The sequence below is a fragment of the Marmota marmota genome, unplaced genomic scaffold (genome assembly GCF_001458135.2).
Source record: "Marmota marmota marmota unplaced genomic scaffold, marMar, whole genome shotgun sequence".
Classification (NCBI taxonomy): domain Eukaryota; kingdom Metazoa; phylum Chordata; class Mammalia; order Rodentia; family Sciuridae; genus Marmota; species Marmota marmota.
In genome coordinates this window covers 1,566,305-1,588,512 of record NW_025999930.1, presented here as the reverse complement: position 1 = coordinate 1,588,512, position 22,208 = coordinate 1,566,305, and the positions used below count along the sequence as shown (strand labels likewise).

General features: G+C 39.9%; 1 protein-coding gene across 2 annotated transcripts in view; it reads right to left on the bottom strand.

Moving 5' to 3' along the window:
- The window catches only part of Iars1 (isoleucyl-tRNA synthetase 1), a 60,412-nt gene that overhangs the window by 14,960 nt on the left and 23,244 nt on the right, over positions 1-22,208 (bottom strand). For both annotated transcript variants that reach the window (XR_007346556.1, XM_015506282.2), the window contains exons 13-29: positions 21,792-21,883; positions 20,317-20,415; positions 18,247-18,373; positions 16,921-16,994; positions 15,478-15,672; positions 13,763-13,849; positions 12,343-12,426; positions 11,259-11,403; positions 9,966-10,086; positions 8,014-8,105; positions 7,248-7,325; positions 6,236-6,357; positions 5,706-5,808; positions 5,302-5,385; positions 4,853-5,027; positions 2,553-2,665; positions 297-392 (exon numbers count right to left, since the gene is read on the bottom strand). Coding sequence is in view for 1 of the 2 variants with exons in the window: in XM_015506282.2 (XP_015361768.1) it covers positions 297-392; positions 2,553-2,665; positions 4,853-5,027; positions 5,302-5,385; positions 5,706-5,808; positions 6,236-6,357; positions 7,248-7,325; positions 8,014-8,105; positions 9,966-10,086; positions 11,259-11,403; positions 12,343-12,426; positions 13,763-13,849; positions 15,478-15,672; positions 16,921-16,994; positions 18,247-18,373; positions 20,317-20,415; positions 21,792-21,883 (1,887 nt within the window). In the remaining variant the exon portion in view is untranslated. The remainder of the gene's footprint in view (positions 1-296; positions 393-2,552; positions 2,666-4,852; positions 5,028-5,301; positions 5,386-5,705; positions 5,809-6,235; positions 6,358-7,247; positions 7,326-8,013; positions 8,106-9,965; positions 10,087-11,258; positions 11,404-12,342; positions 12,427-13,762; positions 13,850-15,477; positions 15,673-16,920; positions 16,995-18,246; positions 18,374-20,316; positions 20,416-21,791; positions 21,884-22,208) is intronic.

Genomic DNA, 22,208 nt, shown 5'->3' with positions numbered 1-22,208 from the left:
TCGTTCCAGGTGATTTTGTGGAAGCACGATGAAATTGAAGAAGAATGGTAAGGGGCATAGGTTAGCTAAAAACTCTTGGTCAAAGAAATAAAAAGAACCATATCCAGCTTGAGAGTGTGTAAGCAGGTAGAAAAAGAGGCCTAATTCCCCTGAAGAGTACAATCTTAACAGACAACGGATTAATGAATCATTACCATTAATCCATCAGCTTAATTTACATTACATGCCTTGCTGGTCCTTGTCAACAACCAACATAAAACAAACACAGGCAGCTTCTCCTTGATCTACAAACTGACCTTCTTTCGAAGTTTCTGGATGCGATTGATGACTTCCCGAGCCATTCCCTCATCCACCATTGACTGGTCAGGGGTGACATCCAAGAGCACCAAAGCCTGCAGAAGGAGCAGCGCACAACGTGACAATCAAGAAGAACCTGTCTTTCAAACTCAGCAAAATGTTACTTAAAACTAATTCTTGCTTATAGTTGAGAGGTAGAGTGCTTGCCTATATGAATAAGGACCTGGGTTTGATCCCCAGCAACATCGAAAAAAATAAATGCAAAAACTGAATTCTCAGGAGTCTATGATGCAATACCATTTATTAATTTTACTGAGCAAAGGAAATAAAACTAATCCAGTACCTATACCATTCTGGTACTTCTTTGTAAACAGCTATCCTTCACCACGGGAGAAAGATGTAGCATTTACTTCTTTGTAGGGTGCTGCTCACAGGAGATGACATGAGACCCTCTTTCACAAGTCCCTCATGAAACTCTGTATTTTGGTCATCTAATAACGAGCATCAAGTCTACTAATAATTAAGATAAACAAACATGACACTCCCCAGAAAAGTAAACTTTGTATACCACAAATGAGTGGACTGAGGCCTCAAAGCAGCCAACTCCAGGCAATTTTCTTGATCTGTGACTACTGATGATCCTTTAGTTTGTCAGTATGATTCAAAACGTGAATTCTAGAATGGACTTCAATACTTTTTATATGACTTGATTTAAGCTGCCATCTTATTCCTAACCTTAGTTCCTATCACATCTGTTCTGAAGGTTTTGGTTATATGCAGTAATAATGACACTACTACTTTGATTACATAACACATTATAGGGTGAAATATACTCTACAAAAGTCCTTGTAAATCGGGAATCATCCATTTCCCATGGAGTAAACTCAATCAGAGAAGTTCACAAACCGCCTTAATACACAAAAAGACAGGTGGAAGTGGATATAGCCCACTACAATATGTGAGCCACATCAAGAAATTAAGAGGCATCACAGATGACACTTCTTTAAATAGGAAAAACTTTCCAGGCCCCTGATGTACTCTTAGCAGGAAGGGCTGCCTACTCTCACTGCTTAGAAACTGCTTCTCTGCCTTCCTTCTGGCCATGTCATCTTTGACTCCTTGCCACTGTCACGTGGAGACTGGCAGATGTGAAATCACATCTCTGTGTAAAGGCTTGAGGAGGCTGGTCTTCTTTTTATGGAAATGCCACCTCCCCCTGTATCTGGCAGTAGGCATAGCTGGACTCCAGCAATACCCCCTGCCCCCACCCTCACGGGAGATATTCCTGCTTGGAGAAGTGGAGTCAAGACTGGGGAGAGAGACTCTGTTCAATCTTAACAAAAGGACTGACCCTGAATCCGAAACAGCCTATACATTTTCTTCACGGAGAGGTTCCTGAAGACCTCCAACCTGACCACTATAGGGCCTCTCCGAACTTATTTCCACCTGAGAACTTCTCCAGGCAGATATCAAGACTTGGCTTGAGAGCACTGTTAAACAAAATAAACCAGACTCAGAAAGCCAAGGGTCATATATTTTCTCTCATACTGGAAACTAGAGACGATTAAAAAAAAAAGAAAGAAAGTGGGGAGGGAGCTCAAGAAAACTGAAGGGAGGGCTGGGGATGTGGCTCAAGTGGTAGCACGCTCGCCTGGCACGCGTGTGGCCCGGGTTCAATCCTCAGCACCACATACAAACAAAGACGTTGTGTCTGCCGAAAAACTAAAAAATAAATATTAAAATTCCTTCTCTCTCTCTCTCAAAAAACAAACAAACAAACAAACAAACAAACAAACAAAAAAACTGAAGGGAGACCAGTAGAATAGGGGGAGGGAGTGAGGAGGGGAAGGAGGGACGGGGAATGAAAATGACCAAATTATGTTATATGTATGTACAAATGCCACAATGAATCCTACTCTTATGTGTATCACGATAATCTGTTTTAAAAACAAAAAGATTTGGCTTCCTTTCTTGTGTCATGACTGACTTGTTTCTCACGGAGTTTATTTTTCTGCAATCCAACATTTAAAAGACTTTCTCACAAGTAATAACTACAAAACACTGATTCATGCATTCATTAAACAAACATATATGTCAAGGGTCTACCATAGAGAAGTTTAATACAGCAAATCGAAAGTAAATATCTGGTTTATTTTACCTTGAGATAAACTGTCAACATAGTCAGGAAAGGAATAAGTAAAATTTCTCATGTTCTTATCTCTTTGTAAAGAACCTTGTAGGAAACAGAAAAATACCTGAGCATCTGAGTGAGCTTCAAACTGTGCAGTCCCACCTGTGGCCTGGTCAAAGGTGTACATGAGACGGATGTCCTCTTCATGCAATTCATGGCCTTCCACGACAATGCTCCCTGAGGGAGAAGACGACTCCATCAGTTCCTCCTCTTTAAGCTGCCTGGTTACTAGTGCACTGTGCCCATTTTGATGAAAATTTCACAGCAGCAGGGCTGCAGATGTGAGAAGATGTTACTACCCCGGATTCCTATCATTGCTGCAGCCAAGAATGTGACATCTGTAGAATACTCTATGTTGCCCTGAGGACAGTTAAGTCAGCACCAATGTCCATTTTAATAAGCTTCCAGGTCACAAGCTAAAGAGGTGCACCATGAGACGACAGGTTCCCATCTAAACAAGGAGCAGATGGTGAAATGAGTCTTTTAGAGTCCACTCACGAGTGGCTAGAAGGGTTGGTGTGGGTGAAATGAGATGGACGGTGTGAAGAACTGTGTAGCAGGTCTGTCCAGGGCCAGCAGAAAGTGTGGGCAGATGCTGATGGTGGTCCCACCTTCAAGAAAGCCCCCTGTGCTCTCTCGTCATGTTCCTGGGCTTCAAGCTCTAGGCTGCCAGTTCTACTTTAGGTCCCTGCGTTCTGAAAACTCTTCTGCTTTCCATCAGTACAGAACACTTCATCCAGAAACTACAGTTTAGAAATGATAGGCTTTCAGTTTCAAGTAAGGTTTACTTTAGGAATTTCTGATGTGTTGGTTACTTGGTCAAATGACTTAGACTGGGGACTTAGAAGGCTGATGAAACGGCATCTTCCAATTAAATATTCTGAGCTGAATTAGGAATGAGTGACTCAAGTTTTAGCTGCTAACCTCTAAAAATTTGAGGAATCTTAGAGACATGTCCCAGAATTTCCATACCTACTCATCTTATTCCTGAGTCCTTAAATCTCTACTCCAAATACCTTTAGGCTTATGATTTTCAATTTTAGGTAGACCTAATAACAAATAACTTGTGTCCTAGGGCAGCTGAAGGATGTCAAACAGCCATATTCAGACTGAGTACGATTATCATAGCAAGGTTTCAAATTCCTGGGCACCTTGAGACACTATTTAGTGGGGTGGGGAGAGTGGGTTGAGGTTCCTTCCCTAGCCCCATAAGTTGACTGGGCCTCCTGGCTACATATTCTCACATTACCCCATATTCTTTCTTCACAGCACTTTATATTCAGCTCTACTGGGCTTTAAAATATATTTGCTGAATGAACAAATCCAACTATGACAAATAAGAGATCAATATGTAGATATCTTAGCAGAAGCGTGGGTAGAACAGTGGTGAGCTCTATCCATTTCTCCTTAACAAGAAGCTCCAAACCTCACTGCTAATTCCCTTTCCTCTGAAACCACTGTGATCTCTTCTTTTGACTCTTTTCCAGTCTTTGTTCGGACACGTCCAAAAATTGTCCTTTTTCTCTCCACAAGCAACTTCCAGATGCTCCTGGGGAACACCATTCCCCAGTCATGAAGCCCGAGTAAGCTGTTTTCTCTCACAAGGAAGGATGGTTTTCGAGGCCACAGAGGGATTTGTAGAGCTCCCTGGTAACCTAATCCATTTGATCCAGTAACTTCAATCTAGTTATCTCACCTAAAGACATCAATTCTATAAAATAAATACATGCAAAAGTATTCACTGGAACAATATTCATACTATGAATAGACTAAAATGTGATGGTGAGTGGCCTAAAGCACCCAAACCAAAGAATGGTAACATGAATTATGCACATGAAGGAAAATTATACAGCTACTAAAATAGCATTTCCATATACAAATACATAATATGTTGATAATATAAATTGAAAACACAAAGTTAAGAATGTAGGAAAGAACTGCCAAAGCACATAAAGTACTAAAATACATAAAAGTGAAAGATGAGAAATTTAAAAGTTTAGTGCGATCTCCATTAAGACTGATTCTGTGACTATATGTAACTGGTGGAAAGAAGTCAAAATTTTAGCAGCGCACAAGCACTTATGAGGCTACATATTAAACTACAGCGAGTAGTTACCTGTCTATTAGTTACAGGGATGAGTGGTGGGCTAGGGGTCATTTTTATTGTCTTTCCAAATCTTTGGAATTATTTATGTAATTATAAAATGATTTACATAATTTATAATAATTTTTCTTATGAACTTGAAAAAACTTTTTATTTAAGAAGAGGATGAGAAGGTCAAAGTCCGATAGTAGCCTGAATATGAAATATGCCCTGGCCTGAAGACATGAAGGAAACACAGCCCCACCTGAGCGGACACCCACCACTCTTCTGGAACTGCTCCAGCTCCTCACTGTTCAGCTGCTTGATGGCCATCATCACGGTTTTAAAGGCTCCCTTCAGACGCTTCCCCAGGACCATGTGATCCGGTTCTGCCCTTAGCCGAACACCATACTTGTTTTTATCTGTAGACAGTGTAACTTTTCGAACATTCAGTTCCTATATTTAGTACCCAGGAAAAAAAAAATATATATGAGAAATGAAAACAAGTTCACATGAAATAGGATATGTAAACAAAAGTCCATAGCAAGATGATTCTATGCAAACTGTAAAATTTCATAAATCTTTATATTTGTTATGATTTACAAAAAAAAACAAAACAACAACAACAACAAAAAAAACCCATGGAAGAATATTCATCAAAATTATCTTCTTAAAAAAACAAAAACCAAAAAACTATTTGGATCCCAAACAGATGATTCATCTATCTTACCTCAAGGATATACTTTTCTAAAGACTTGATATCATTAAGAGCTTCTGGATCCTGATGAATAACCACAATTTCTTTCAAAGGATACTAAGAGGAAACAGGAGAAAAATGTTTGTTAAGTAGCCAGTCCTCTAAATGGAAGAAACTGGAATGTTAAATGTTTATCTGAATTGTAAGCTCCAGACCAGTTAGGTTGAACTACGTCCATTCACATCCCCAAAAGCAGAAAAGGGGGGAAAATTCTGCCATTGCTAAATGCTGTCTATATTAAGAACCCAGTGTGTGAGGCACTGGGCACCACATAAAAACAAAATACTGTGTCCACCTAGAACTAAAAAAATAAATATTAAGAAAAAAAAAGGAAGCAATTCCCACATAAAATGTAAAAAAAAAAAAAAAATTCAAACCTTTATTGGAATAGTTTTGCGGTCTCGGATCACTCGTCCAAGTTCAATCACAGACTGCATTCTAGACACTGCACTCTCAGTTTTCTTGTCAATTAATTCCTCACTGTTTGACAGAGCAGAAAAAAGAAAGAAATTAAAAAGGACAAATCCAAAATAGGCATACTTAAGTGAGGAAGAGGGTCAGGCTAGAGAAGGGATAGTCTCTTTTGGCAAGGCACCTGGAACTGCATTAGGGGGTACACAATGAGCTCCCCAGGTGTCCTTAGGAGTGTATCCACATACCACCTGCCACAGTTCTACAGAGGGGTTCTACATACAGCATCCCTCTCCTACTGCTTATGGAAATGGGCCCCATTCTGCAGCTTGAGGAGCAACTTACATTAGCTTGGGTGGGAAGAGAGGCACAGAGGGGCTGGGGTAGGGAACTGCCTACTCTTTTCCATTCCTTCCCTGGGAGCTTGGGCTGCCACATGCTCTGGCAACTCCCCTTCCTATGGCCTAGGAAAGGTTTATCTGCATTTGGTTCCTACCGAACACGGGGCAACATGAGGTAGTGAATGCTGAGGGTGTCCTTGTCCTGGACAGAAGCTGGGTCAATCAGCACCTTTAGATTCTGGTACATCAATTCAGTGAGAAATGGTGTGTATGGGGCCTGTATGAGGACACAGAACATCATGTCATTCATATACATAACAACAGCTGATCTCACAGTGAGAAACAGTAATTAAACATTTTAGAGAATGACAAGGTACTATGCAGACTTGGGCATAAGGTTATTAAACACACTCTGTGAAACAGAAAGGACCTTGTATCTGTGAAGCCCAGCAGTAGGGCAACAGTCAGCAGAACTTAAAATATTCCTAAATTTCTGCAATATGTCAAACAAACAAACAAAAATCAAATCAGGAGCCTGTGACCAAGAATCAGTCAAGTCAATATGCACAGAGGACTGAAACCTCATCCATAATTGGGGAAACACCACATGCTGTGCAGTATTCTGGTGAATAAAGTCAGACATGGAAAGCACTAGGCATGCAGGACTTTGCACAAAGTAGATCCTCCTACAGTGAATGTTACAGAATGAATGGGGAGATTGTAATATTATACTGGAGTAGGAGAACGGGATATAGGCAATTAAAACCGAAGGCTTCTTACTATATAATATTCAATTAATATTTGAACTGGAAGGAACACACATTCCAGTTACCTGCACATTTTCCTCTCAATGGTTAAGTTAAAAATGTTGTTTGTGATGTATTTGTTCAGGTAGATTAATTCAGGAACCTCCTGGTTATAATTATGGCAATCCATATTAAGTCATGATCTTCAATTATAGATCTTGGTCTAGATGCAAGATTTCTGACCTGTACTACACTGCCAATGACTATAAGAATCTAGTATTTCTTAGCACTTATTTAAAATATATGAACAAGGAACTAGAGATAAGCTCTTTCAAGACTTTTATACCAAACATATACAAGCTAAAGAAGGGCACCACATGCAACCTACAGGCCAGTTATAGGAACTGGCCAAATATCTCACCATTAGTCTGCACAGAGAAAGCAGGACACTAAACAAGGTCTCCAGGGCCATGACACAATCCTCCATCCCATTTTCACCCTAGTGAATAAAAAAGAAACAGGAAACTGCTTAAAAAAAAGTTTATCAATAAACCATTTATTAAAAGAGGCAACCTGAAGACAGCAAAGAGCAAATAGCAGAGAGGACACAAGGTAGAACAAGGAGAAATGGTGACAACCACCGGCCACAGAGGGTCATCCATCATGGTGGTCTAATTCATTGTAGGAAAAAATTAAGATAATAATAAAAGAGCCAGGTAGGACGGCAACTCAGGAGGCTGAAGCAGGAGGATCACAAGTTTGAGGCCAGCCACAGCAACTTAGCGAGACCCTGTCTCCAAATAAAAAATTAAAAGGGCTGTGGATATAGCTCAGTGGTAAAGCTCCTAAGCTCCTCTGGGTTCAATCCCCATATGAAAAGAAAAAAGATGAAAGAAAATCCAACTATATTTTAGTTTCTCAGACATAACTACTATAAACACTTTAGTATATATCCTTATAGATTATGACATGTCCACACCTATATTGTGAAAACATGTACAATGACTTTTAGAACTTATAGGTCCCTGTTACCAAACAGCAATCAATACAATTAGTATGCAAGGTAAAAGGAAAAGAAAGTTTCAAAAACAGAGGCTTTGGGACAATGTTCATTTTCCCTTTGACTGTTCTCATTTTTCCAACGCTCAAACTTTCACACACTTTTTGCTTTTCCCACCAGCACCTACCTTTAATCTTCTGCGGTTCATTCTGACATACCAATTGGTTAGAACGTCTACAAACTTGACCAGGCGAGGCACCACAGTGTAAAGCCTATAAGCTAAAAGTAAGAGAATCAGCCAGGTGGCCTTTAACAGCCTCATGAGATGAGGCCTGTACACAATAAAGCACAAGCAGCCCCTCTACCTAGGGACTCCATTCACTATAGAGACAGTAAGAATCAGACCAAAGCAACCACAAGTGGCTCATTTATTGAGAATAAATAAGAGTCAAAGTGTTCAGGAATGCACCATGAGCCACATGCAAACCCACACTGGTCAGTAGGAAACACAGAACTCCAGTCTGTGTGTGTGGCACAGTCCGAGGCACACACAATTCTGGGAAGCATGGTGTGCATGGAGTTGGACAATGTAACAGCACCAACGAAGTCCAGCTTCTTTCCAGTGTGCAACTTCACACCTCAATTAAAAACCCGATAAGCAGAAAGCTCTAAAGGTCTATGCCTCTTACCTCCAGAGGACATTTCGCAATGCCTAGAAGACACTTTGGTTGTCTTAATTTGTGGGGTAGGGGTACTACTGGCATCTAGAGGGGGGATCTAGAGATGCTGCCAAAACGATATAGAGGACAGCATGGCCCACACCAAAACAAAGAATCTAGCCCATACTATTGACAGTGCCACTGCTGAGAAATTCTGACAAAGGCTATGATTAAAAACAGAACAGGCTTTCTAGAGATTCAGATAGTCAAGGAAGAAAGCCAAAGGTGTAGTGGAAAAAGAGACCTCTTGGGCACAGAGGAGGCAGGCCAGCAAAGTTGGGATCTCAACTGAACAGTCTGGGTCATGAGTTGGTCTCTATGTGGATACCTGGATTCCCACAAAAGACCTAGTTGCTAGGCAGAGTGAGCTCTGGCCAGGGTATAAGCTCTCCAGACCAACTTCATGGGAAGTCCTGGCAGCTGGTGCTAAAAGGTGGCGCAGGCCTCACTCACAATCCCCACATTGTCCACCCACTTGTTGACAGCTGTGTGTGAGCAAGCTCTCAGCACTGCCCTTTCCTGGTAGGAGTCAGACTCTCACTCATTTCCAACTCCATTCATGTCAATTTGCCCAGCAGCTACACAGACCTTCTGTGCCAAATTTAACAGTACTGACTAAACCAGGGAAAGCCCAGTGCAGATGACCAGGCTAATGCTGACCCTGGTCTACTCTGTCCAGCTGTACCTGCCCAACAGGGTGCAGAGAAGGCAGGTCAACCTCTCTGGTCTCTCTTGCCCCCACTGTGACCTGGGGCATCTGCCTGCCCACTTTCCAGACTGAGATGCACCAGTCAACAGTTTCTAGAATTTTTCACTGGATCTATGATTTTACCATTCTCAAACCCTGAGGAAGTCAATATAACCCACTTTCCCAACCTCTCTCTAAAACTAAACTCACTGGTGTTTATTTAGGAAAACAGACCTAAAATTTTAAAAAAATGCATTATAACAAGTATTACTTATCGAATACCTATTTCTGCCTGTCAACTTATGTGAATCATCTCTATTTAAGCCTTATTATAATTCTACCAGGCATTCTGCAGATAAGGAAATCTAGGCTGAGAGACCTGAGGCAAGCCCCTGGAGAGGTAGCAAGTGGTAGACCTGGGGTCTGAACCCATAGCTATCCAAATCCAAAGCCTATTACACTGTGAAGGAGTGAGGCCACCTGGACACCCCTCAGACAGAATTCTTAAGGGCTTGGAAACAAATACCTTTCTATAACCAACAAGCCGTAACAAAATTATATTTGGGGATTAGAAGAAATACTTATTTGCTGTCTGTTCATTCTGTTATCTCTCAAAATTTCTTCTATTTTTTTTTCAAAGAAAAGCGATTAAATAATGAAATGACACACATAAACACATAAACACACATAAACAGTCCTTAATCATAAGAGGACAGACCAGGAGAGACTCACCTGCCATTTCGGTCTCAAAGAAGCCCACAAGCGACTGCATGAAGGACAGAATCCACCGGTCTGTGATATTGGGGCTTTCTCTAACAGTGCTCTCATTGTAGAGGAATTCTATTTCTTCTTCCTGAGGACAATTAATGAGACATTCACATTAACAGAAGGGAAGTAACTTACTAGAGAAAAATAAACTCAAAAATCACTAAAACAGAAAGAGCAGCAAAAAACCAAACCAAACAACTCAAATTACTAACAGGCAATCTAATTTTCTGACATTCAGCAATATTATCCAGATACACACTAACTTGGGACATTAAGTCTTTAATTCTTTCATACTATTATTTTTTGGTACCGGGTACTGACCTTAGAGGTGACTGATCACTGAGAAACAACCTCATCCCTTTTAATATTTTGAGATAGGGCCTTGATAAATTGCTGGGATTATGGGTGTGTGTGATGGTGCCTGGCAATAATTGTTTTCTGAGTGAAGTGAAGAGAATTCAGGGAAAAAACTACTGCTCTGCACTGAAGAGTGATTCTGAATTGAGAGATATTTGCAAATCTTATATATGGTTTAAATACTTTAAAATCCAAGGAAAGAGCTGGGTGGGGTGGTGCATGCCTGTAATCTCAGCTCATTAGGAGGCTGAGGCAGGAGGATCGCAAGTTCAAAGCCAGCCTCAGCAACTTAGTGAGATCCTAAGAAACTCAGTGAGACCTTATCTCTAAAAAAATATAAAAAAAGGCTGGGTGAACTCGAGTTCAAGTCTCAGTACCATAAATATCTATCTATCAATCAATCAATGGAAGGAAAAAAGGACAATAAAACTTTCTGGGACAGAATACAGGATTGTCTACAAACGGAAACCTAGTACTGGGAACTATTTGCATTCTTAGGCTGATGACCTTACCCAGAATACTCTATTCCTCTCTGCTTTTTGCTTTGTCCAAATCTTCCTTGATTCTAAAAGCCCATTTCACCTGTCCCTGCTCCACAAACTGAATTCCCTGCCCACTTTGGTTCAGGCAGCAGCAGCACCAGGGTAACAAGAGCAGAGATAATGTGACCTCACTAAACATGATGTCCCTGGCACTGAGAATTTGCTGATAAAACAAACATACTCTACCCCTCTACAGGTGAGGCCCATGACCCACAGAAGACCCTGGACAACTATTGCACCTTCATGCATGGCCTCCTCATGGCTCTTGGCTGTCCCCAACATCAGAGAGTACAACAAAGTGGCCACATAGAGCCCCACCTTGTGGCTTAGCACATGTGCGGCCTACTGTGGCCTGTACCTTCTGGAGCCTTAAGATGTTCTGGATGAAGAAGCGGTAAGCGTTGTACCATGGGAGCAGCACATCCTTAAGGACGTCCCGCACGCCCTCCTCCTTAAAGCGGAGATTTTCTGCTCTCACCACAGGGGAATTAATCAGATATAATCTGGAAAAGGCAGAAAATTCACATGGGAAAGTTACATATGATCAATTTAGAAGTCAAAAAGTCTTTGTTTTGTGTACAAGACACAGCAAATTACAAAGGGGTTACCCGTTTGTGACCCCATACCAAAATATGGCACTGCATTCAGAATAAGAGGAAGGTTGCCTGATCCTCATCAAGAGACACTTCTTGTCTCCCATGGACACTGCCCATATCTCCAATGCATGTGGACACAGGAGTTCAGAGAGAGTAGCCTTCACAAAGTGCAGAGTGTGGCATTTGAGTGGAAGATATTAGGAATATCAATCACCCTACAGGATAGCCCACACTATAGTTACTTAGCCTAAATAGTGGATGCACCAAGGGCAAGTCTGACAGATAAATGAGTTGAAGGATAGCCCTTCTCACTGCTCCAGGGCTTGGGTCTTCTCTATGACATGGGGATGCTGAATGAGACCTTCAGGTCCCTTTCAACTTGAATACCATGTGATTTCATGATTATGAACATTTCAAACAGTGGCTCAAATTTCTCTAAAACTTCTTCAATATTAATTTATTTGCTCTTACTCATACGGTTTTATAAGTGTGAAATTAAAATAAATGGTAAAAAAAAAAAATCCTAATACACAAGACACAGAAACTAGAAAGAATGTGAGTCATAGGCAACCTGCAACTAGTCTCGGGGAGGCCCTGGATAGCTCATAAAATCCAAAGCAGGTCCTTTTCCTCAAAAAAAATCTCTAGGTTTGAAAATGATTTTATTATATAGAAAACTGTTTTTAGGCCTTAAAATCAACAACCACAACAATGTAACTTTCCATATAACAAATCCATGTTAAAAAGCATAATTACAAACTAAGAACTTAAGAACTGTAATTAATAGGATGAGAGATGCCAACATAAAAATGACACACACACTGAAGATGAAGGACTGCTTTGTACCTGAGCGCATCAGCACCATACTTCTCGATAATTGAAACAGGATCAGGATAATTCTTTTTTCTTTTGCTCATTTTCTGGCCATCACTTATAAAGCAAAAAGTAGATGCCAATTAAACAAGTAAACAACACAGCTGACTTTTACACATGTATATAGATTATCTGCAACTAGGAATACACAAATGCAAATGGAAGGAGTAAATAATTTAGATGCAAGCCAGCATTAAGACATACCTACGGTTGTAAACAATTTCTGAATCCCATGGGGAGCCATCAGGCTGACTAGAGAAGGAAGATATCTTTGCATTTATCCCAGAGAAATAAAGAATTATAGTTACATAAAAAATTACTACAAGAATGTTCACAATAGCTTTATTCACACCAGCAAACAGTGAAACACCCAGATGTCTTTCAAGGGGTGGAAGGTTAAATAAATTATGTTACACCCATACTATGGAACACTATTCATCAATGGAAATGAATGAACTTTTGATATATACCTCTATCACAATCATATACTATCTAGACTAGTGGTTGCCAGGGATTGGGAATGAGGGTGGAAGGTTGGAGAGTGAGTGTAATTATAAAGGGCAATAGGAGAAAACCTTGTGGTGTTGAAATCATTCATTATTATAACTGTGTTTGTGGACAGAGAAACCTACACATGTGAGAAAGTTGTATTCTAGTAAATACACATAAGCAAATGAGTATATCTAAAACAGGAGAAATGAGAATAATATCAGTGGACTACGTACGTCAGCCTCCTGGTTGTGATATTTATTATTAGACTATGATTTCCAAATGTAACCACTGGAGGGAAACTATGCAAAGTATGCAAGAGAGCATACTTTTTGACATCTTTATGCATGCAAACTTATAATAACGTCAATAACATTTTCAGTGAGGGAGGAAAGAAAAGGTCTGAGGGTGCAGCTCAAAAGAACACATGCTTAATACGTGAAGCCCTGAGTTCAGGATTCAAGACATGAATTTAGCACTCATTTGCTAAGCCCTTCAGCAAGTTACTTTTCTGTGCTGTAAATTTCTTCATCATTGAAAGGAGATAATTACAGGAGCCATGTGAAATAGTTCTGAAAACTGACAGCGTGAGGACATGTTGATGTACACAGGGTAAGGACACAGACAGACTAGATATTAGATCTTCCTCCTCACAGCCATGCCTCTATATTATTTTATTTATGTTTATTCTCAACGAGTAGAGGTAATGGAAGCAAAGGAAAAATAAGAGTGTCGTATAATAGTCAAAAATTGGAAATAATACTCAATGGTGTGGCTCTCACTAGCTTGGGTCTTAGAACTTGGGTTCTAGAGCCCCAGAGAGCTTCCTTGTAAGTTAAACAGAGGTTAACAAAACCCCACATTTTAGGACTGAACTAGTCACTACATAGAAGAGTGCACCTGCCTTGCCAGGACAAGACCGTTCACAATCACATTCTTGAAAGGTGGTTGTCCAAAGAGGGCTGTGGCCAGCACCAGTAGGGTGTAAAACCTAAAGAAAAAAAACAGCAAAACCCCAACAATTCGGTAAGAACAGAGAAGGAATCCAAGCACAGGAAAAAATACATTAACTCACTGGACTGAATTTCTATTTTTGATACAGTATACTTCTTGATAATCATACAAACCAAAGGTTCTTAATTCTAGTTACACATCATAACCATGAAGGAAGGGTTGAAAAATAAACAGATGCATGGAACCCACCAGAGATCTATCAAATTAGAGCCTCTGGCTTGCAAAGAAATAAAAGCCTCCATCAATGTCCTGGTACTCCCTCTGCTACCCCAACTCCCCAATAGGGAGCCAGTATAACCAGCTATAAAGGCAGCACAGGGTTCCCTCAGCACCACCTGAAACACCTGGTGAAACAAGAAAAGATCATACAGGACAAATAATGTGATGACAAAAAGAAGAAAAAGCACTCATACAAAGGTCAAAAGGCAGACTCCAGAATCTAGAAAATGCTTCTATTTTGTCAGATGTTATGCATCCCATTAATGCATAGCTCCCTAGCCTGTTCCTTGTGAGAACTCTCACATTCCTGCCACTGCCCTGGGTGATGCTTACATGCCACCCTGACATGTACCTACTATCCCAGGGGTGATGTTCTCCTATCACCTGACCTAACCCTGTACTCTAGGAACATCAGGGAACATAACTAATGAGGAGAGCAGACCCCCATTCTAGTATAAATACCAAGCCAGACAGCCCTTTCAGTTCAAAAAAAAAAAAAAAAAAAAAAGGCTAGGAGGACTGCTGGTACCCAGGAGGCAGCCATGATCTGTGGAAAGGGAGAGTGGGCACATGGGGTCCACACAAAGACTTAAAACAGCTGCCAGACTTCACTATTTTTAAGAGAAACAAGCTCACTGGGAAGTCATCTGGCCCTCCCCACAATAGGAATTTGTTTCTGATAGCTGTTCCTATAGATAAATTGATTAGAATATTAAAATGACACATTGAATACACTAAGGTATGGATTCAATGATTAACACAAACTGAAAGAGCAGAAAATAACACCAAAAATTCCTTAAATACATCCCTTTAGAAACATTATTAATGAAACTATAATTAGCACATGGGCCAGCAAATCCTATCCAAAAAAGAAGGCAACTCACTTTTTTCCAATTAAGGGGATGAGCATATTGCTTAATAGGGCACAAGACAAAACCCAATTCCCAAATCCTCCTCCCTTGTGTATTTTAAAATTTGGATTTTCTGTAAAATGTTAATTGATAAGGCTAGAATTTTTACCCATGCACATGACTACCTCCCCAATATTAAGCACCCAAACTATAATCTTGTAAATACTCATTAGGCATTTGAGTAAATAATAAGAAAAAGTTAAGAACACATATTGTTTTGTATGACTTAAACTTCCAACTTAACATATAGATAAATGCAAAAATGTTAGTGAAATAATTCAAATTATAATACCATAGTTCTATTTCAGTGAAAGAATATCCTAGTTGAAAAGCATTTTAGTATTCATAGTGGGTAGAAAGGTCAGAAAGCAGGAACACAGGCTGTCTTGTTTGCCACGGCCCTAGTCAGCACAAAAGGACACACGGTAGGTACTCAATAAAATCAAGAAAACACTTAAAGCAAGAAAGGGCATACCATCCTCTGGTTTGGTCTATGCCTTCGGCAATGAAGTCTGCAGGAAAAGCATCTTCAAACTCCCTCTTGTTTTCAAATGGATAATGAACCTGAGCATAGGGCATGCTGCCACTTTCGAACCAGCAGTCAAATACCTCAGACACGCGCCTCAGTGATCCTTTCCCACAGCATGATGGAATGGTCAGGTGGTCAATGCTAGTACACAGAAAAGCAGTACTTCTCATTTTATGCACAACAGAACTTGCAGTTTAACTGCCAGTAAGAAACACAGAGCCCCAATACGATATTATTCAAAGGTTGTACAACAAGGCATGTACAATGGTGGTCCCATGCAACTGTAAGGGAGCAGAAGAATTCCTCTCACTTAGTGACATATAATGGTCCTGACGCTGAGTAAATGGATTATTCATGTGTTTATGGTGATAGTGGTGTGAACAAACCAGTGTGCTACCAGATGTATAAAAGTAATAAAAATATAGCACATATAATTAAGTACAGCACATAACATGATAACAAATGATGTAACTGGTTTATGCATTTACTTATTTTTTTGGGTGTGGTAATGGGGATTGAGTCCAGGAGCACTCTGCCACTGAGCTGCATCTCCAGCCAGTTTTCGTTTTGAGACAGGGTCTTGCTAAATTGCCCAGACTGGCCTTGAATTTCTGATCTTCTTGACTCAGCCTCTCAAGTCACTAGGATTTCAGGTGGGCCACCACCTTGCTTGGCCTTCTCATTGTTACTTTAGAGTGTACTTCTACTCATGAAAAAAAAATGTTAATGAAGCCTGTAATCCCAGCTACTTGGGAGGCTGAGGCAGAATGACCAAAATTAAAAATTTCAAAGTCAGTCTGGACAACTTAGTGAGACCCTGTCACAAAAATGAAACTTGAAAAAAGAGCTGGTGATATACCTCAGTGGTAGGGGTAGTTACTTAGCACATGTGAAGCCCTGGGCTTAATTCCCAGTATGACAGGAAAAAAACCAAAACGAAACTGTCAAAACTGTATGGCTATTATACTAACAGTACCCACCTACATCTTGTGTTTACCATGTTTCTTGGTTGCATAAAAAGGCCATGTCAAGCGAGTCATCTATGCCATCTGGGTTGTGCAAGGACACTCCAAAATGGGTGTTCATACTAAAAAAGAATCGTCTAAGGATGCATTTCTCAGGACATATCCCATAGTTAAGTGAAGCATAAATGAAAATGCATTTGTAAACAGAAATGTCAGCCATTCTCAAAGGCTTTTGAGAGTACCACACATTATTGTCACCTGGTGTTTCAACTGGGAAGGGAGGACATATTACCTTAATCCTATGCAAGTCATCAATAGTGATTCACAAACTAGCGCTTGCCATGTGCAGCTATGTAATTTGTTAGGTATCATGTCTCAGTAGGAGGTGACAGGACTGAAGTGAATTAATCATTAAGAAACTGACCTCTCTCTGTGGAGATCCGAGATTTTTGCTCCTGACAGTTCTTCAAGTTCTGCCACTGACCCAATGCAAACTACCTGTTAAAAATAAAGTTAAAAGAAAGAGTTCCTTAGAGCCAGAGAGATCAAACTGAATTAATTTACGTGATATTCCTGTTTGAGAAACCTCTGATTTTTCCTTAAAAGCTCATTAAAATACCAATCTGGGCCGAAGGACACTATCTTCAACATGGTTGACTGTTCAACAACACCACACACTGGTCTCTGACAAGGCAAGCACTAACTTGTCCACTTTGTTATCTACCCTATGTCAGAGGGCTCTTACGTGGGGATTTTAAACACTGACAGCCATCATCTTAATGGGTAATTATGGAGGGTTTACTATGTGCAAATCTCTGCCAAAATCATGGTGAAATGCATAAGAGAAATGCCTTGGACTATTGATCTAAGGCATCTGTGTTTCTTCCTGGCACCTAGAACTTTAATCTGGAATCTTCCCAAGATAAAGCTAGAACTAAGTTAGTGTTCTTGGATCAGATCAAAAGACTCAGCCTAACTCACTAGATGTTAGGATTTATCTAAGTAAGGAAGTGAGAGATGGAGCTTGCTGGTACACTCAGAATTAGGGGAATCCTTTGACCGGGGCTGTGCTAGCGGGAGCTGCTGTGGGTCTCACCTAGCAAGGGGGTTTCGGCTACACTACAGGCACCCACAGTCTCTTTCTCCGTCTTTCCTGTCCAGTTCCCCAAAATCTTCTGATTCAGTTACTTCACAGCTGCCTCTTTGGTCCCTAAAGGAAAGTGACAAGTCCCCAAGGTGCCATTGCTTATCTTTGCTGTAAAGCTCTCAGTAATGGCAGAAGACCCTCTCATGGAAATATGTCTGTGTATCTGCGCATGTACACACATGGACACACACAAACACAAATTTTTGTAAGTTTACTAATGCAATTTTAGAAGTTTACTAAAGTCATCAACACAATGTTAAATTTTTTTCAAGTTCTGCTTTTTCATTATTTTCATTATTAACCTTAAGTTAATGCTATAACTTAATGCACAGAGGAAGAGATCTGTGTAACACAAGAATAAAGCACTTAATATGTGGATTTCCCTGAGAAAAATGCAGAATGTATTTTTTACTTTTTATAGAAGAAGAAAATTTAGAAATTCAAATACTAAAAATAATTATTTTATGTCATGATTCTAGAAAAGAATAGAGAAAAAAAAGAGATGAAATAAGAAAGGGGCAAAGAGAGAAAAACATGACTTTCCACCACATTCACGCTGCATGAGCAAAGTGCCCCAGCACAGTCCACATGGCCCCACCTCACCTCCTCAAAGTCTTCACTGACCCACAGTGGGATGGGGGTGCCCCAGTATCTGTTTCTGGAAATTGCCCAGTCACGTGCATCTTTCAGCCAATTTCCAAACCGCTTTTCTCGCACGAACTCTGGGACCCTGCCGTAGTACATTAGACAATCATTTAAGAACAAAATTCCGTTGAAATAAAAATTGTAAATTATATTCATATAAGCTTTTGTGAATCAAATGATATAAAATACTGAGCTCACTGCTAGGAACATGTTTTCTTTTTATTTTTTTCCCCCAGTACTGGGGATTGGACACAGGAGTGCTCTACCTCTGTGCTACATCCCTAACCCTTCTTATTTTTTGAGACGGGGTCTCCCAGAATTGCTAAGGCTGGCCTTGAACTTGAGATACAAGAAGCATATTTTATAATGGATAGCACCAGCATACGTGATAGCCTTTGCTTCCACTGACTTGACCCAAAGCATATACATTCCCCACATCCTCCTTGTCAACTGGGGACCACCACAGACCTCTCTTGACTAGCCACCCTGACTCTAGCAGCTTCATTCCAATCAATTCTAGTCTTCATGTCATCTGATGACACCAGCTTTACTAAAAAGTATTAGCATAAGCTCCTAATGAGCTGGGTAATTGGAAGTTTCTCTGTGGCCCTCTCTGGTCTCCTCCCTGGTCATCCCTGACCTTGCATTTTAGCCTTCAGCAATGAGGTTAAGTTCCTCGGCATGTGACTCCCCATCTTTCTCTGCCATTTAGTCTTCCTTCCCTCTGCCATCCCTACTACTCCCAGAACTTCTACTATTTTGACTGGAAAAGAGCTCCTTATTCCTTAAGGTTCAGCTTTGCAGGAATTCCTCTAAGCACAAGGCTGAGTCAGGGTATTGCCAGGCTTCTAAATACGTCTTCTTCTTTTGGGCACTGCATTTTTATCCTGCTTTCTACAGATCAGTTTATATGTCTATTCTCCTTTGAGGCTACCTTATTCCACACTACTACCTTATACATTAGGGGAACTAATGAGCTTGCTAGCTTTAGATGAAAAAGCTGCTTTTTTTTGGGCTGGGGATGTGGCTCAAGAGGTAGCGCGCTCGACTTGGCATGCGTTCAGCCCAGGTTCGATCCTCAGCACCACATACAAACAAAGATGTTGTGTCCGCCGAAAACTAAAAATAAATATTAAAAAAAAAATCCTCTCTTAAAAAAAAAAAAAGCTGCTTTTTGAGAAGTCACACTTTGCTATAATGTATTAGAAAGCCATAGTTTAAAACCATTTTTCTTTATTGTCCTGAGATCTCATTTTCCCCAAATCAAATACAATTCTTTGGTTGGGTTAAGTCCCTGTGGGAAGTAAGAATTGAAATCCCAAAGAAAAAAAAACAAAACAAAACAAAAAAAAAGAATTGAAATCCAAACTCTCAGCGAAAAACATTCTTTTGAAATGCAGATTTGAACTTTGTTTCATTTTGCAAATTCAAACTTTGCTTCATTTTACAAACACAGGTGGAGATGACATTGTCATCTATTTGCCAAACTTCAGCTGCAGAGAGAAAAGTTTCTGAGCTTGGAGCTTATCTATACCAGGAACTCAACAAGCACCAAAAATGGTTAAGTACAAATGGTGTTTTGCAGATACACCACAAAATGTTTATCCTGAAAATTTTTATTTGATGTTAGCAGAGGGAGTAACGCCAGAATTTTTCCTCCAAAGTCATTTTACTATGTAAAACGTATAAGGGGCCATTTCTCATTTCCATTGGGTTTTAAAGAAAAAAAAGGCTTCTTTACATGTTGTATCATAAGGATATTACTCTTGTATATTAAATTATTTTATGTTCCTTTACATACAGAATAGAGACAGCTATAACAATGAACAATAAAAGATGGTTATAGGGGCTGGTAGAGTGCTTGCAGTACCACAAAAAACACATAAATAAAATAAAGGTATTATGTACAACTTAAAAAAAAAGATGACTATAAAAACTACAGTCATAATAAAAATTGTGACTTGGGAGAGTGTAAATCATACTAACTAAAGCAAACGACAGTATGAAGAAACACATCTCACTGCTCACCAGTAACACAGGTCGTTGTTCTTCAGTAGCTGATCCACCATGTGCTCCACTCGCACAAACCAGCTGGGCACTGCTTTGTAAATGAGCGGAGTGTCTGATCTGGGGAGGCAAACACAGATGGAGCCAGTCAGGAGAGATGTAAGCACCCAAGGAAAACTGACTTTCAGTCATTTATTAATACACCACTATCTACCTGGACTTCTGCTTAGACGAACACATACATACACGTTATACTGTACTGTATTTTTAAATTTTAATTATTTCATTTTATTTTATTCTATTTTATTTTTTAGTACTGGGGATTTAATTCAGGGAATGCTTTATCACTCAACTACATGCTCAGAACTTTTTATTTTTTAATTTTGAGACAGGCTCTCTATAAGTTGCTGAATGAAGCTGGCCTCAAACATGTGATCTTCCAGTCTCAGCCTCCAAAGCTACTGGGATTACAGGGTGTGCCACTGAGCCTGGTTAAAATTCATTTTTATTATAGATGCAAATGTCTTAAGTCTTAAAAATTGGTCATCTCACTGGGGGCAGTGGCATATGCCTGTAATCCCAGCAGCTTGGGAGCTAAGGCAGGAGGATCAGAGTTCAAAGCCAGCCTCAGCAATGGCGAGACACTAAGCAACTCAGTGAAACCCTATCTCTAAATAAAATATAAAAGAGGACTGGAAATGTGGCTCAGTGGTCGAGTGCCCCTGAGTTCAATGTCTGGTAACAAACAAACAAACGAACAAACAAAAAAACTCAACATCATCTCCACAATACTACGAAGGGCAAAACCCAATAAAAGAATGAGACCAGAGGTGGATGCAGTGCTGCACACCCTTGGAAGGCTGCAGCAGGATTGTAAATCTGAGGACAGTCTTACTGAGAGACCCCAAGGCAACTTAGTGAAAGATCTTGTCTTAAAATAAAAAACAAAAAAAGATTAGGTACACAGCTCAATGGTAAAGCACACCTGTGTTCACTACCCAGCACAAAATAAGTTAAGTAAATAAATAAATAAACACCAACACTAAAAAGAAAAACAAGAGTTCTACTGATGACAGTTTTCTAAGATGTGATGTGACTGTCAGCAGAGAGACAAAATATGGGGACTGAATTTTAGGCCACTGAACACTAGATTTTGGTCCACAAATTTGTAGCATGATCCTGTATTAAGACTTGATATCATAACATTATATTTCTCAATAAATTCCACTATAAAATTTCAAAGATGTTTGGCATCCTTAAAAAAGAAAAAAAAAAAAAAATGTGGCCACAACATAAAATAGTGTGTATCCCGCAACCCCGCAACTCCCAAGGAAAGAGACAACTTTTTTGCATTCTCCTAAAAATAAGAGGGCAGTTTCCAAACACTAACTACAGGGTACCCCTGAGATGGATCCTATGAATATGAAGGTACAGGCACACAAACGGCATAACCAGAGTGTGGAGCTCCAGCTACGATAGTCTTGGCCTCCTCTTACCTCCAGCAGAAAGGGTAACTGTGTGTGAAGGTGCTGGCAACAAGAAGTCTGCCCTGTTCCTTCAAGGTCCTGATGATGTTTTTGTCGGCATCCTGTTAAAAAATAAAAATTCAGTCATTAAAACATCCTATCAGGGTTGGGGATGTGGCTCAGCAGTAGAGCGCTTGCTTACCACGTGCGAGGCCCTGGGTTCAATCCTCAGAACCACATAAAAATAAATAAAGATATTGTGTTCAACTACAACTAAAAAATAAATATATATAAAAAACCCTATCATATTTAGCAGCAACATAATTATATTAGTAAAATCGAACATTGTGTTGTGATTTAAAGGCATCAAAAAAATGTGTCATTAAAAAAAGTGTTCATTTTTAGTCACATAAATACATTCCATGACGTTTTTTTAAAAGGGGGGGG